General features: G+C 36.4%; 1 protein-coding gene across 2 annotated transcripts in view; it reads left to right on the top strand.

The window, feature by feature from the left end:
• LOC121738626 (sodium/potassium/calcium exchanger 4-like) overlaps window positions 1–13,850 on the top strand; it is a 54,046-nt gene that overhangs the window by 20,729 nt on the left and 19,467 nt on the right. The window contains exons 1-3 of one of the 2 annotated variants that reach the window (XM_042130813.1): window positions 4,397–4,415; window positions 5,671–5,892; window positions 12,601–12,737. In XM_042130813.1, coding sequence (XP_041986747.1) covers window positions 5,748–5,892; window positions 12,601–12,737 — 282 coding nt within the window. In that variant the 5' untranslated portion in view covers window positions 4,397–4,415; window positions 5,671–5,747. Of the gene's footprint in view, window positions 1–4,396; window positions 4,416–5,670; window positions 5,893–12,600; window positions 12,738–13,850 lie in introns of those variants that run through there. The other variant, XM_042130812.1, reaches the window with a different exon arrangement.

Raw genomic sequence — 13,850 nt, 5'->3', positions numbered from 1 at the left:
ATCAAGGAGCTAGATAATCATTATTAAGGTTTTTGGTTTTGTACACTGCTAACTTCACGTGAAGGTTAATTCGCAGTTTGTGCACTGAAAGAGCACTAAATGAGCACTTATTAGCTTAGTATTTATTACGAAGCTATATTATCATTTTAAAGGTTTTTGGTTATGTACACTGCTAGCTTCACGTGAAGGTAGCAGTATTAGCATTTATTCCGAATTTTGAGGAGCACTAAATTCGCGGTTTTTGCACCAAAATAGCACTCAATTAGCACCTAATTAATAACGCAATCCCGAGTTATTTTGCTAACTTTGTCATGCTAGCTTCCTTACGTGATCGCGTATTGTTTGACAGTCAGTAGTCTATGTATAACGTCAAAGTATGAATAAAATGATTTTCTTTCGAACGAATTAGTGAATGATCTTAATTGTATTACGATTATATATAAATAAATAAATAGAGACGTACAATCTGGACCAAAATAGTATTTTTTAACAATGAGAAAAAAAATATGAGATTTGCCGAGCCCCCCTCTCTCCAACTTAAGATTAGATGAGATTTGACTCGAGTCTCGACCCTTAAACACCTCACGTAATTTGTGGATGCCCCCAAAGAGATGTAGCAATACAAGATTTATACCTAATTGGATTGAAATCGCTGTATGTAAAGGCCATAAGCTTCTATTGTATCTTGGTTCCACGAAATTGATTTCCATCACGACTGAGAGGCCTGTGTGTAGTATGTGACTGGATTGCGACATTGCTCGGTCTATTAAGCCGATTGTAAAGTAATATTGCTAATGAGTTACAGACCTTTGATGGGATTTCCCTTTGACAACAGCTTAAAGCTATTAGGAAATTGATAGCTTTTAAAGCATTCAAAACAACAAAATACGATTTGCTCTACGGCGTCAGTTAATTTAAATTATTGACTTTGTCTGTATAGGAATAATGTAACTTGCCATTATTCAGGCACATTATTTAGGGAACGAAGAGCCTCCTGCGAATAAAAAAAATAATGGTTGTAATGCTCGGCATTACTTGTAAATAACTTCAAAGTTGTGCTTGTAAAGTGTCATTAGAGTGACAGACGTTTTACACTTACGGTTCTGATGCTAGCAGTCACGGGATGTACTGATCTGTTGACTAAGGGCCTGTTTCACTACTTTCTGATAAAGTGCCTAATAGGCTATTCACAACTTTTTTGACAGATTCTCCATACTTGATCTGTCAAGTTAATTGATGGATAGCCTTATCAGGAAGTTGTGAAACAGGCCATAAGTGTAGTTATTATAATCAGCCTCTACAATTTTTTTATGCCGTCGTTACATTATCATAAAAATAACAGCGTTATAGATAAAATACAAAGTTTCATATAGAGGCTATTATAGATAATGAGATTATTTGATTAAAACTATTTCCGTCATAATTTATCGTAAAAATCAGTTTTATTGATAAAGATTACGTTGCGACCTAGAACCTCGATTCTGCTATCTTAATCCGGCTATAGCTTCGATCTCATCCGAATACGCTGAAACAATACGACCTTTAAACCTTCAAGAAGAGAGGCTCTTCTTATGTTGCGGGTGTGCATGGGCAAAGGTAGTTGCTTTCCATCAGGTGACCCGTTTGCTCGTCTGCCCCCTAATTTTATTTAAAAAACCCGCAGTTATAGCGACCAAACCGCTCGTTTGCGCGGACGCATCACGCATATAATACAGTGAGTGCAATAACAATTAACAAGTGTAAAACGTACGGTTCCGAGTGGTTACTTAATAAGACGTATACCTTTAACCTCAGTATTTACAAAGATAATTGAAAATATATATTTCATTTAATAGTAAAAAATTAGAGTAATAGGTGCTGCCCCCCGATGCACGATCGCCGGAAAGATCTAACGTGAAAATATCTCATTATTCTGTCAAGAAAACGGAAACTAAATTACATAATTCTATTATCTTTGATAAAACAACTTAGGATTGACGTTTCCTCATAGATACAGAGATCTCTTAAAGACAGGCGTGACAATATCAACTTTCTTAACAAAATATAAGTACTCTAAAATTATATTTTAGTAATTATATTCCACTCGGGCTAACTTGTCGCTAGGGGTCATCGACTCCCTGTCAAAAACTTGTCATTTTCCGTATAAAACCACGATTGACAATATCTGACATTTCATTGTCAATCGCGGTTTATATGGAAAGTGGCAGGTTTTTGACAGGGAGTCAATGACCGCTGGCGACAAGTTAGCCCGAGTGGAGTTTAGACAATATCTGACATTTCATTGTCAATCGCGGTTTATATGGAAAGTGGCAGGTTTTTGACAGGGGGTCAATGAACGCTGGCGACAAGTTAGCCCGAGTGTAGTTTAGTAAACGTACTAATTTATGAATTTTTGAGTACATATTAAGAGGTATGTTTAATGTTCATTTGTGTAAATTTTTTGTGTTAAGTTATAATATTATACAAGATGTTGTCAGTAACTTCATATAATATATAATATAGAACAAATAATATAGTCAGGGAGCCCCAGAACATTTATTTTATTACTATCAAGCAAATTTTTTGTGAGTAGTTTCATTTTGATAAGAGCAATCATAAGAGCATAAGAGCATTCGTTCAAAAAATCAGCCCGTTAGGGTTCCATTATAATAGGGTTCTGTAATCAACAAAACTGTTGACTACTGAACCCTACAACGGAACCCTAACAAGCTGACTTTTTGTATATTGATAGGTTAATAGTTAAGTATATAATTTAAGAGGTGTCCACACCGCCCTTTTTTCCATACAAAGGTTGTCCCCTGTTTCCTCCCTGGATAATGCTAGTAGAGTTATAATTTTTTTGTCCCTATGTTTTCTTTTTTTTTCATAATTTAATTATTAAATAAGATATGAACGTTCAAAAACCCAAAAAAATGGCCAGATTTTCCGCTGTATTCAAACATCCGGAAAACAGATTTGGCATCATACAAAAAAAAAAACAAACAGGAACACAGCTCAAGCCTTTCTTTAATCTTTAATAAAAAAGTAGTTATATCGGTTAAGTTTTGGAGAAGGAATCAGGGGACAACGAATCGTTGAGTTTCTGCAGTTGTCTCCTTCGCGTTCTGCGGTATAGGCTTGAGGTAAGGGAGACAGCTATAGATATTACACGTACTTTTTTTTCATTTCTCTAGCCCCTGGTGTATCCTCTATAGAGTAACATTGTAAGCTACGCACTAAATCCAGCTTAAGAGGGCGACTAACCCAAAAAATCAAACATCGTCCTTCTCTCTTCACACTCACGCCCGTCTTTCATATGCCAGGTGAAAAAGGACGGCGCGGAATCATCGCCAAATTAGTTTTTCTCAATAACTCGATAAATATACAACATTTAAAAAATCCGCTTGGTTGGTTTCTCAATTATAGAATTTTATACAATGTGTTATTAAATTAACTTAGCTCAAAGCACTGTTATGTCAATAAATTAAAAATTCGTGAAAATTAGATGCATCTTTGCGATTGTTTTCTATCGAGAAAATTTTAAGATATCGTGTTTTTGCTCAGATTGGATTCTTGGAAATATAATGTTTTATCTAATTTTAGAAAATGAAACAACTTCGTGGCTTATTTTCAAGTATAAAAATGAATTTTAAAATTTAAATATATTGGGTTAGTCGCCCTTAAGGCGTTTCAAATCGGATTCAGATCGGACGTAGTGCAGAAGCGCTTTGAGCTTTTGTCATTTTATCAGCTCTTGTTAATTGTGTTGTTTATTAACATAATTTGAAGTATTATAGGGCCCTTACACACGACGTTTTTTACGCCCGTTTGTATCGATACAAACGCAAGTTGAACGCTCAGCAAACGGAAGGAAGCCGACCCGTTTTAAACTATATATTATCTGCCAAAACGCGATGAAAACGCGCAGAAGATGAGCGCATCAGAAACGCGCGTCGTCAGTGCGCAAAAAATACGTCGTGTGGAAAGAGCATAAAATACAAAACTTTAGTTGACAAAGCGTCCAGATTATACTTTGATTTAGCCTGGCCGCACATTGTCCGAAATTTCTGACATTTTGTACTGAGCCGAGTGAGCTCGAACTCGCCGGAAGGATATTTCGGATAGTGTGCGGGGTGGCGGTCCGGCGAAATTCAACTGTTTCTGATCATAATTCGGACAATGTGCGGCCGGGCTTAGGAGTGCCTTTACACTCTAAATTGAGCACATGTGGCATGACTCAACCCAGAGTAGGCATAACTATTTTGTACACTTTTTTGACGAATACAAGTAATAAATAATAACGTCGAAATATGATATATTATTTTCATTATAGTCATTACTCCTGTGAAGCTATAAGCCATTATTATATCGTATCAGATAAACAATATAAACAGTAGCCAATGTGCCGTGGAAACGACCTGTTGTGTTTTAACAAGGTTTCGAAAATACTCTATACGTTTTCGTTTTACTTATTGATCAATGTTTAAGAAAATATTATACAGTGTCATTATTTTTCGGTTAATACATTTAAATTGGGAGGATTATAGCCTGACTGGGTAGTTTACATTTAAATCAAAATCGAGTGAAGCGGTAAAAATCGGATAAGTGCGAGTCGGGCTCGCGCACAAAAGGTTCCGTGCCGTTATAGATCGAGAATATGCAAAAAAATGATTTTGTATGGGAGCCTCGTTTAAATATTTATTTTATTTTAAAAATAAAAAATAAAATTTAAAGGAGCCCATACAAAAACATTTTTTTAATTAAATATAATTAAATGTTTTGGAAATGTTTCAAATGCCTGTTGCCATTATCGATCACGAGCAAAAATAATCGGCCAAGTGCGAGAAGGGCTCGCGCACGAAGGGTTCCGTACCGTTATAGAGTAAAAATAGGCCAAAAATTCTTTTTTTTTTGTATGGGAGCTCCTCTCAAATTTTTATTTTATTTTAATATTATTATTAATTATTAAAGTATACATTCAATCAAGGATTTTGTGAAAGTTTCAAGTGTCTACTTGTTACCATTATTGAAATCGAGCAAAAAAGGCCAAAAAATCACGTTTGCTGTATGAGAGGAGAGAGGAGAATCGAAACGAAAATCAAATCATCTCAACAGCTTTTGCCACTTCCGACATAATATTGTATACTAGCGCGCGATCGTTCTGCGGGCACTGCGGCTCAATTTGAAACTAATTAGCCCCCTTAGATAAAGTACCCTCCCCTATTTAATTACCCTATTCCCTATTAAAAGGCCGGCAACGCACATGCAGCTCTTCTGATGCTGCGGGTGTCCATGGGCGACGGAAGTTGCTTTCCATCAGGTGACCCGTTTGCTCGTTTGCCCCCTTATTTCATAAAAAAAAAAATAAGTATACTTTCGAATATAAGACTGCAGATCTAAGATCACACAAGGATCGTGGATTTACTTTTATCTCAGCTTTTTCGTTGAGATTAAAATAAATCCTACTTCTTTATTATCGTCTAATTAAACGAGGGTCAATTCATCAAAATTAAAGAAATAAACAATCTTTTTCTCTTTATTTTATTATGTTAAATAGGTATCATGGGTCATAATAATATATATACACATAAGCTTTGTTTTAAATTGAACCTTGATAAACCTATTTTTTTATTTAGTGCCCTTGTTCACTGAGTAAAATTCATATTGATTTTTATACTATTTTTTTTTCAGATGTGACCGAAATTGACGACGAAATACTGCCTTTTGTGAACAAAAATGGCGACACGGTTTACATAACGAGGGACCTTATGAGGAAAATAACCGAGGAGTCTGAAGTGTGGCACTGGACGCCCTGGCTCCGGACGAGGACAGAGCTGCTGAACAATGTACTCACCGAAGTACCGTGCTTCCAAGCCAGCTCGTCAGATAGTTTCCCGGACAGCTTCTTTGACGGTAATTATTATTGTGTTCTATCAGAGAAGTTGATTCCTAGACAGATGGGGACCTATGTAGCTTAATCGCGTTACGTCAAACCCAGCCGACAGATCACAATTAATAATAAGTATTTATTTCGAGCACAAACAATTTACATTGAATTGACATGATCCGACTAAATGAAGTGAGTATGTTAACTGCCCATTAATCAATTTCCTCGATGTTACTTTGAAAAAGACGTCAATTAAGGCTCTGGCCACATATTACTAAATAGTTACTGCTCGGCGGGGCTAAAATGGTCACATTTAGCAATTCCTCTCAATCAATTCAGCAAATGAATTGTCAAAACTGTCAAACTGACAAATGTCAAATTAGTACGAATTACTAGACACGGATTGCAAGCAGACTTGCATTTTGCGGTTTTAAAAAAATGAATAATATTATGATTCATAATATGTTTCTACAAAGCGACTATTTTAGCCCCACTGGTAGTAAGAACTTACTGAAGTAAAATGCTTAATTCCAATAGGTGGCGTGTACCCAATCATTTTCAAATTAGGGTTAGGGAATGCAATCTTGGACCAAGATTGACATCACATAATACATATTGTTAGGTTTACCTCTACGAATAATAAAAACTAAGCAAAAGTAACTCCGTCAAAAAACATGCTCCACAGTACTTGTCAAAAAAGTGTACCTTATGCCGGCTCTTGATATAGGCGAACGCGTTGGCCAACGCGTCTGCAGACGCGTTGGCAGTGCGCTTGCAACGGCGTTTGTGAGTAATCCACACATAGGAAGGTCGTTCAGTATGCTTTGGATCGCGCCAATGTGCGGACGGATTCAAAATGGATGTTTAGTCGCTAACAGCTGCAGCTGTTTATTTATTCACAGCTTATAATTACTTTGTAAATGTGGACAAGAAAAAGTTTTTAAAGAGTATTCTGGAAATAAATAAATAAAAGGCGAGAAAACGTAACAAACAAAGAAATAAACTCACTTTTACATAATATTTTATAATATTAAAATAATATAAGTAATTATTTTATTACCTACTTATTATTTATTAAATTATTACATACAAAAATTATTACATATTATAATAATTATCATAATTATAACTCCGGGCAAACTGATCGCGCGGCCTATGTGTGGATGGAGCGCGAAGCTTGCGACAAATGTCCTTTGATCTTTTGCCGACATTTCCGACCCGCGCGGCAAGCTCGCAGATGCGTCGGCCAACGTCTAAATACCTACGGCCAACGCGCGAACGCCCGTTCTACACATTGGGCCAACGCGTCTGCAGACGCGTTGGCCAACGCGTTCGCCTATATCAAGAGCCGGCATTAGGTACATATTTCAATACATTTGCAATATTTAGGTGACCTTGAGCGGTACTAGGCTGACGTTACATGACAGACCAAAACGAACCCAATTTAAAACGGTAATAGTATGGGAGTTACGATTCCTTAGTTTTTTATTATTCTTAGGTTTACCCTGAGAAAAAGATATGAGATCCCATGTAGAGCCAACCTTCTGAATCTACATGGCTTGACTCTACTGACCCTAACTTAAACAAACTCTACTCTGCATAATATTATCAGTAAATATAGTATATACTAGACATTCAGCGGTGGCTTCACCCGCGTAAATTAGATATTTCACAGAAAAATTAGTCCACAAAAAAAACTTATGATCTTTCACGTGGTCCACTCTTTATCAATTCCAAATAACAGAAAAAATGCTCTAGTAGTTCGTGAGATAAGTCCTTTCAAATAATTTCCCCCGTTTTTTCACATTTTCCTCTATTTCTTCGCTCCTATTAGTTTCAGTGTGATAAAATATAGCTTATAGCCTTCCTCGATAACTGGACTATCTAATACTGAAAGATTTTTTTAAATAGGACCAGTAGTTCCTGAGATTAGCGCGTTCAAATAAGCCCTTTTGAATAATTTCCGCCATTTTTTCCACACTTTCCTCTATTTCTTCGCTTCTATTAGTCTTAGCGTGATAAAATATAACCTATAGCTTTCTTCAATAAATGGGCTATTAAACACTGAAAGAATTTTTCAAATCGGACCAGTAGTTCCTGAGATTAGCGCGTTCAAATAAGCGCTTTCAAATAATTTCCTTCGGTTTTTTCCACACTTTCCTCTATTTCTTCGCTTCTATTAGTACTAGCGTGATAAAATATAGCCTATAGCCTTCCTCGATAAATGGGCTATCTAACACTGAAAGAATATTTCAAATCGGACCAGTAGTTCTTGAGATTAGCGCGTTCAAATAAGCCCTTTCATATAATTTCCCACATTTTTTCCACATTTTCCTCTTTTTCTTAGCTCCTATTAGTCTTAGTGAGATAAAATATAGCCTTTAGTCTTTCTTAATAAATGGACTACCTAACACTAAAATAATTTTTCAAATTGGACTAGTAGTTTCTGAGATTAGCGCGTTCAAATAAGCCCTTTTAAATAATTTTCCCCGTTTTTTTTCACATTTTTCTCTATTTCTTCGCTCCTATTAGTCTTAGCGTGATAAAGTGTAGCGTATAGCCTTCCTCGCGAACTACTGGAGCACTTTTTCTGTTATTTGGCACAGATAAGAAGTAGACCACGTGAAGGATCATAGGCTATTTTTTGTGGACTAATTTGTCTGTGTAATATCTAATTTACGCGGACGAAGCTGCGCGGAACGTTATATTTCGCGTGGTCACGAGTCACGACATCACGCGTAAACGCCTGGACACATTTTGCTGAAATTTGGTATAAAGATACTTTGAGTCCCGAAAAAGAACATAGGATACATTTTGTCCCGGAAAAATGTACGATTACTGCACAATATATTTTATGATTTGCGCGTAAACTATTTAGTCTATTTTGATGGAATTTGGTATCGAAATACTTAGAGTCTCGGGAAAGGACAAGGAATACTAATTTTGTCCCAGAAAATGTACAGTTCCCGCACAATAAACTTTAATGATTATCGCCTAAGCTATTCAATCTATTTTGATGAAATTTGGTATGGCAATACTTTCAGTCTCGGGAAAGGACAAGGGACACTTTTTATCCCGGAAAATATACGGTCCCCGCACAATAAACTTTCATGATTCTCGCCTAAACTATTTAATCTATTTTGATGAAATTTGGCATGGAGATGGGAGATACTAATTTGAATCTGGGACAAGGAATGTTTTTTGTCCCAGAAAAATATGCGGTTCCCACACAATATACTTTTCTGATTTGCGCTTAAACGGCTCAACCGATGTACAGGAACAACAGCTATAAACTAAAGTCCACGCGGACGAAGTCGCGGGCAACAGCTAGTCCTACTAGTCCTACTAATATTATAAAGGCGAAAGTTTGTTTGGATGTATAGATGTATGGATGTATGGATGTGTGGATGTATGGATGTTTGTTACTCTTTCACGCAAAAACTACTGAACGGATTTTAATGAATCTTTACAATAATATAGCTTATACATCAGAACAACACATAGGCTACAATTTAACCGACTTTCAAAATGGGGGAGGTGTTATGTTCGTTTTCTTATGTTCAACGATTACTCCGCCGTTTTTTAACCGATTTTCAAAATTTTTCTTTTGGTATATGTATAGGGTATCATCCCAATTTGGTATTATATTTACAAAAGTGGTGATCTGATGAAGGATCCATAAGTAATCGAGGGAACTCCTCAAAATTTATAGGGAAACGTGTGGTGACTTCGGTTTCGTGAAAAGTATTCTAAGCATATGCTACCAACAAGTAAGATATTGCACCGAGGTATACCTGGTATACTCGTACCGTGGTTCGGAAGAGAGAACTCCTGATTCTTTATAGATTCAAGTTTGGGAGTTTCGGAGATTTTTTAAGAACGGAAAGCATATGCTACTATGCAAATTACATTCATCATCATCATCACTACCATATTATACCATGCATCGTCCCATGGTTATGACTTATGACTTATGAGCCTATAATGACTCTGTTATTGGTAAGTACTTTTCATAGTATTTTAGATCGAGACTCGAGTTTGTCAAGCGATAATTTAAACAAAATCTATACCTACCTATTATTATAAACCTGAAGAGTATGTTTGCTTGAACGCATTAATCTCAGGAACTACAGGTCCGATTTAAAAACTTATTTCAGTGTTAGATAGATCATTAATTATCGAGTAACACTATAGGCTAAATATTATCACGCTAAGACTAATACGACCGAAGAAACTCAGGGAAATGTGGGAAAAACGGAGGAAATATAAGAAATCACCAACTACAGGAGCAATTTTTATGGCAATATTAAGCACAGGTATAGAGTAGACCAAGTGAAGGGAGTAGGGACATAAAATATTTTTTATGGGAAAATGTACGGTTTCTGTAAATTTCGCAATTTACGCGGGCGAAGCCGCGCGGGACATCTAGTTTTCTATATAATTAGTTCATAGTAAGCTCACCGCGGCGCTTCAAATCGGCACAAAAAATAGCTGTCACTTTGTACGGCATAGCCTGTCCAGTGTATTATGAGGTCAGTGACTGGAATGCACTTTAAAAAAAAAGCGCTGGATTGGATCACAAGATTAGAATAATGTAAACTGTACTTCGCGCAATATACCTAAAAACAATATAATATTACTAAATTTTAAGCCATGGATTTCCGTAAAGTAACGCCTGATTCTATAAACTGGTTTGACAAATCAGAGAAGTGTTTTATTTTCTCGAGTGTATAGTTTTAGTAATAATAAACATTATGTGATAACAAACTAGCGATATTACTCATTAATAGATAAGATGCAATATGAATGGTACTATCAACATACTATCATACAAGTAGGGATGTTAACACAAGAACCCTACTTGAATTGCTAACTGTCAATTCATTATCTTTACTACACACCATGCCACAATGCTTTAAAATACGTATAAACATTAAGCAAAGCTATGTTTGATTCACGCTTAAATCGCTGAACCGAGGTTAGTCCAGCACGAATCTGCGCATGAGTACAACCTCTGAGCCATGCTTCGGCACGAATGGGCCGGCTCGACCGGAGAAATACCACGCTCTCACAGAAAACCGGCGTGAAACAGCGCTTGCGCTGTGTTTCGCCGAGTGAGTGAGTTTACCGGGGCCCAATTTCCTTCCATATCCTCCTCTATTCCCTTCCCTTCCCATCCCTACCCTCCTCTATTACCCTATTCCATCTTAAAAGGGCGACAACGCACCTGCAGCTCTTCTGATGCTGCGAGTGTCTATGGGCGACGGAAGTTGCTTTCCATCAGGTGACCCGTTTGCTCGTTTGCCCATTTATTTCATTTAAAAAAATACTAGTTGCTCTCCTGGAGTCTTTTTACTAGTTGCATCGACTTAATATTGGGTTGATTTGATCAGATTATTCTGGTTTTGGCCTGGTCTTCAGGGTTTTCTGACATTAAATCTATCTCCTACGACTAGAATATGCAGTGTTAAATACATTTTAGAGATTTCCTAGTAAGAAAGATACCGAAAAAAACGATTAATTGAAATCCCAAAGAACATAGGGCCTTATACCGAAGAAAGACTTAAAAATGTATTTTCGGCAAAAATACTCAATACTAATTAGTATCGAATAAAATTCATTATTATTAATTTAACTATTAGCAATAAAAATTTAAAATATTTTCTCTCATTCGACTGAAATTTTCAGTTTCATAAAACGAAGTAAAGATTTTTTGCCTTAAATAACGTTTCTGTGACCATAGAAAAGCCCAATGATATTCTATGTTACTAACGTAACTAGATTAGAAGTTTACGGTAGCAACGCGTTGCCACTTCGAAGATGCCTGCAGGCATATCTCACATACATAATGACATAACGAATATATGACTTGACATTGTCTTTTGAACAAAAAAGTGGTTACGCATTTCTGAGAATCTTTTGTAAGACATTGCTACTCTAGTATTTTAGAAACTCATTGGAAAAGCCAATGATTTTTTCATAAAAACAAAAAAATCCGAAAAGTTTTTTATCCTTTATTAAAGGCCATAAAATAATTTATAATTCTTTCATTAACTGTCTTCAAAAATCTGGATAAATTTCACTTCATTTCACATAAAATACAAAATATAGCCCTAGACTAAGTAGTTGATGTGTTTTTTTGAAAATCGACCACTTTAGAATCTCATAGCAGGGCAAAGATTGGAAGATGGATACAAAGTGTAAAAGTTGTAGTAAATTTTTAAGCTTTTATCATGTAGAAAATACTTTTTCTCTACGACGTACCGTTTTAAAGTTATTAGCAACAAACTCAAAAACGGGAACTTTAACACCCTCACCCCGCCCCGGCTCACCCCCTAGGGGTGGGGACTTTTGGTATGTTTATCTCCTAGACTTCTAAATTACTATCCTAAACACATTTCTTCAAAAATGTGTTTGAAACCTAACCTAACCTAACCTTTCGGAATACTTAAGGTTTTTTCATGAAGTTTGTGGTCTTTTCTGCTTTTGCTCATACCTGATAAGTGATAAGATACTGATAATTTTCTTGTTGGGGGATTTTTTGATATCATAAAGTAACCCTTTATCGATTACGCAACAATGAGAGAAAAAATCACGTTTGAGAATGTGGGAATATTTAATTAATGTAAGTTATAATAATAGTTAATCATACCACATCGTGGCCACACTGGGTATTGCCCGAAGAAAAATACCAACAGAAAAGTCAAGAAGTATTAACACAATTTTCTTTTCAGAGGACCAGTTGCGTCAAGGTGCTTTCTTACTGTACGTGCTCTTCGGAATTTACTCCTTCACTCTGCTGGCGATAGTCTGCAATGATTTCTTCATTCCGTGCGTGGAACTGATATGCGAGGATTTGAAAATACCCCAGGTGTGTATCTTTTGTAGATGGATTCCTAATCCGATTTTAACAGTTTGTTGATTGTTCGTAATGGAAACGACGCGTTGCATCGAATAATGCCGCTGTAAAGGAGGTTTTACTCTTACTTACGAGACGCAGGATCTAGCGATGCGTCTATACTCGACTCGGACTAACTTGTCGCTAACGGTCATTGACTCCCTGTCAAAAACTTGTCATTTTTCATATAAACCGCAATTGACAATAAAGTGTCAGATATTGTCAATCGTGGTTTTTAAAATTACAAGTTTTTGACAGGTAGTCAATGACCGCTAGCGACAAGTTAGCCCGAGTGGAGTATAGTGTGTTTTTCATAAAAATATGTTATAACACTAATTTAATTTACTATTATTGTTACAATAATATCGCATATTATATACGTGGGAGAGCCATGCTTCGGCACGAATGGGCCGGCTCGACCGGAGAAATGCCACGTTCTCACAGAAAACCGGCGTGAAACAGCGCTTGCGCTGTGTTTCTCCGAGTGAGTGAGTTTACCGAAGTCCCAATCCCCTACGGCCTACGCTGTTCCCTTCACTACCCTCATCTATTCCCTTCCCTTCCTTACCCACCCTTGTTACCCTATTCCCTCTTAAAAGGCTGGCAACGCACCTGCAGCTTTTCTGATGCTGCGAGTGTCCATGGGCGACGGAAGTTGCTTTCCACCAGGCGACCCATTTGCTCCTTTGCCCCCTTATTTCTTAAAAAAAAATATCGCCACATGACTGAAGTGACAAACCGTAACCGCGACCGATATTTTATCGTCAATTGTCAAATTAAATGAAATTCTTTTTTTAATGAAATTTATAACTTTATTCAACAATTTACTAAGACAAGAGATTGCCCAATGGTCGAAATTCGACCTTAGTTTCAACGACATTCACCTATATTTTGTAAAAAATATTGATTTTATCATTTTTTTTCAATTCTTGTCTCTGGGACTTAGATGATCTCAGACTGGCCGTGTAAGCATTGTCTAATAGTATCATAAGATTCAATAAAAAAAAAAAAACTTATAATCTATTTTCAATTTGTCAACTTGTTGTCAACCATATTGTCAACAGACTTCAACCATAAATAAAAGAG

This window comes from Aricia agestis, chromosome Z (genome assembly GCF_905147365.1).
Source record: "Aricia agestis chromosome Z, ilAriAges1.1, whole genome shotgun sequence".
Lineage (NCBI taxonomy): Eukaryota > Metazoa > Arthropoda > Insecta > Lepidoptera > Lycaenidae > Aricia > Aricia agestis.
Note: the sequence above shows the minus strand (reverse complement) of the source record. Positions and strands in the feature narration are given on the sequence as shown.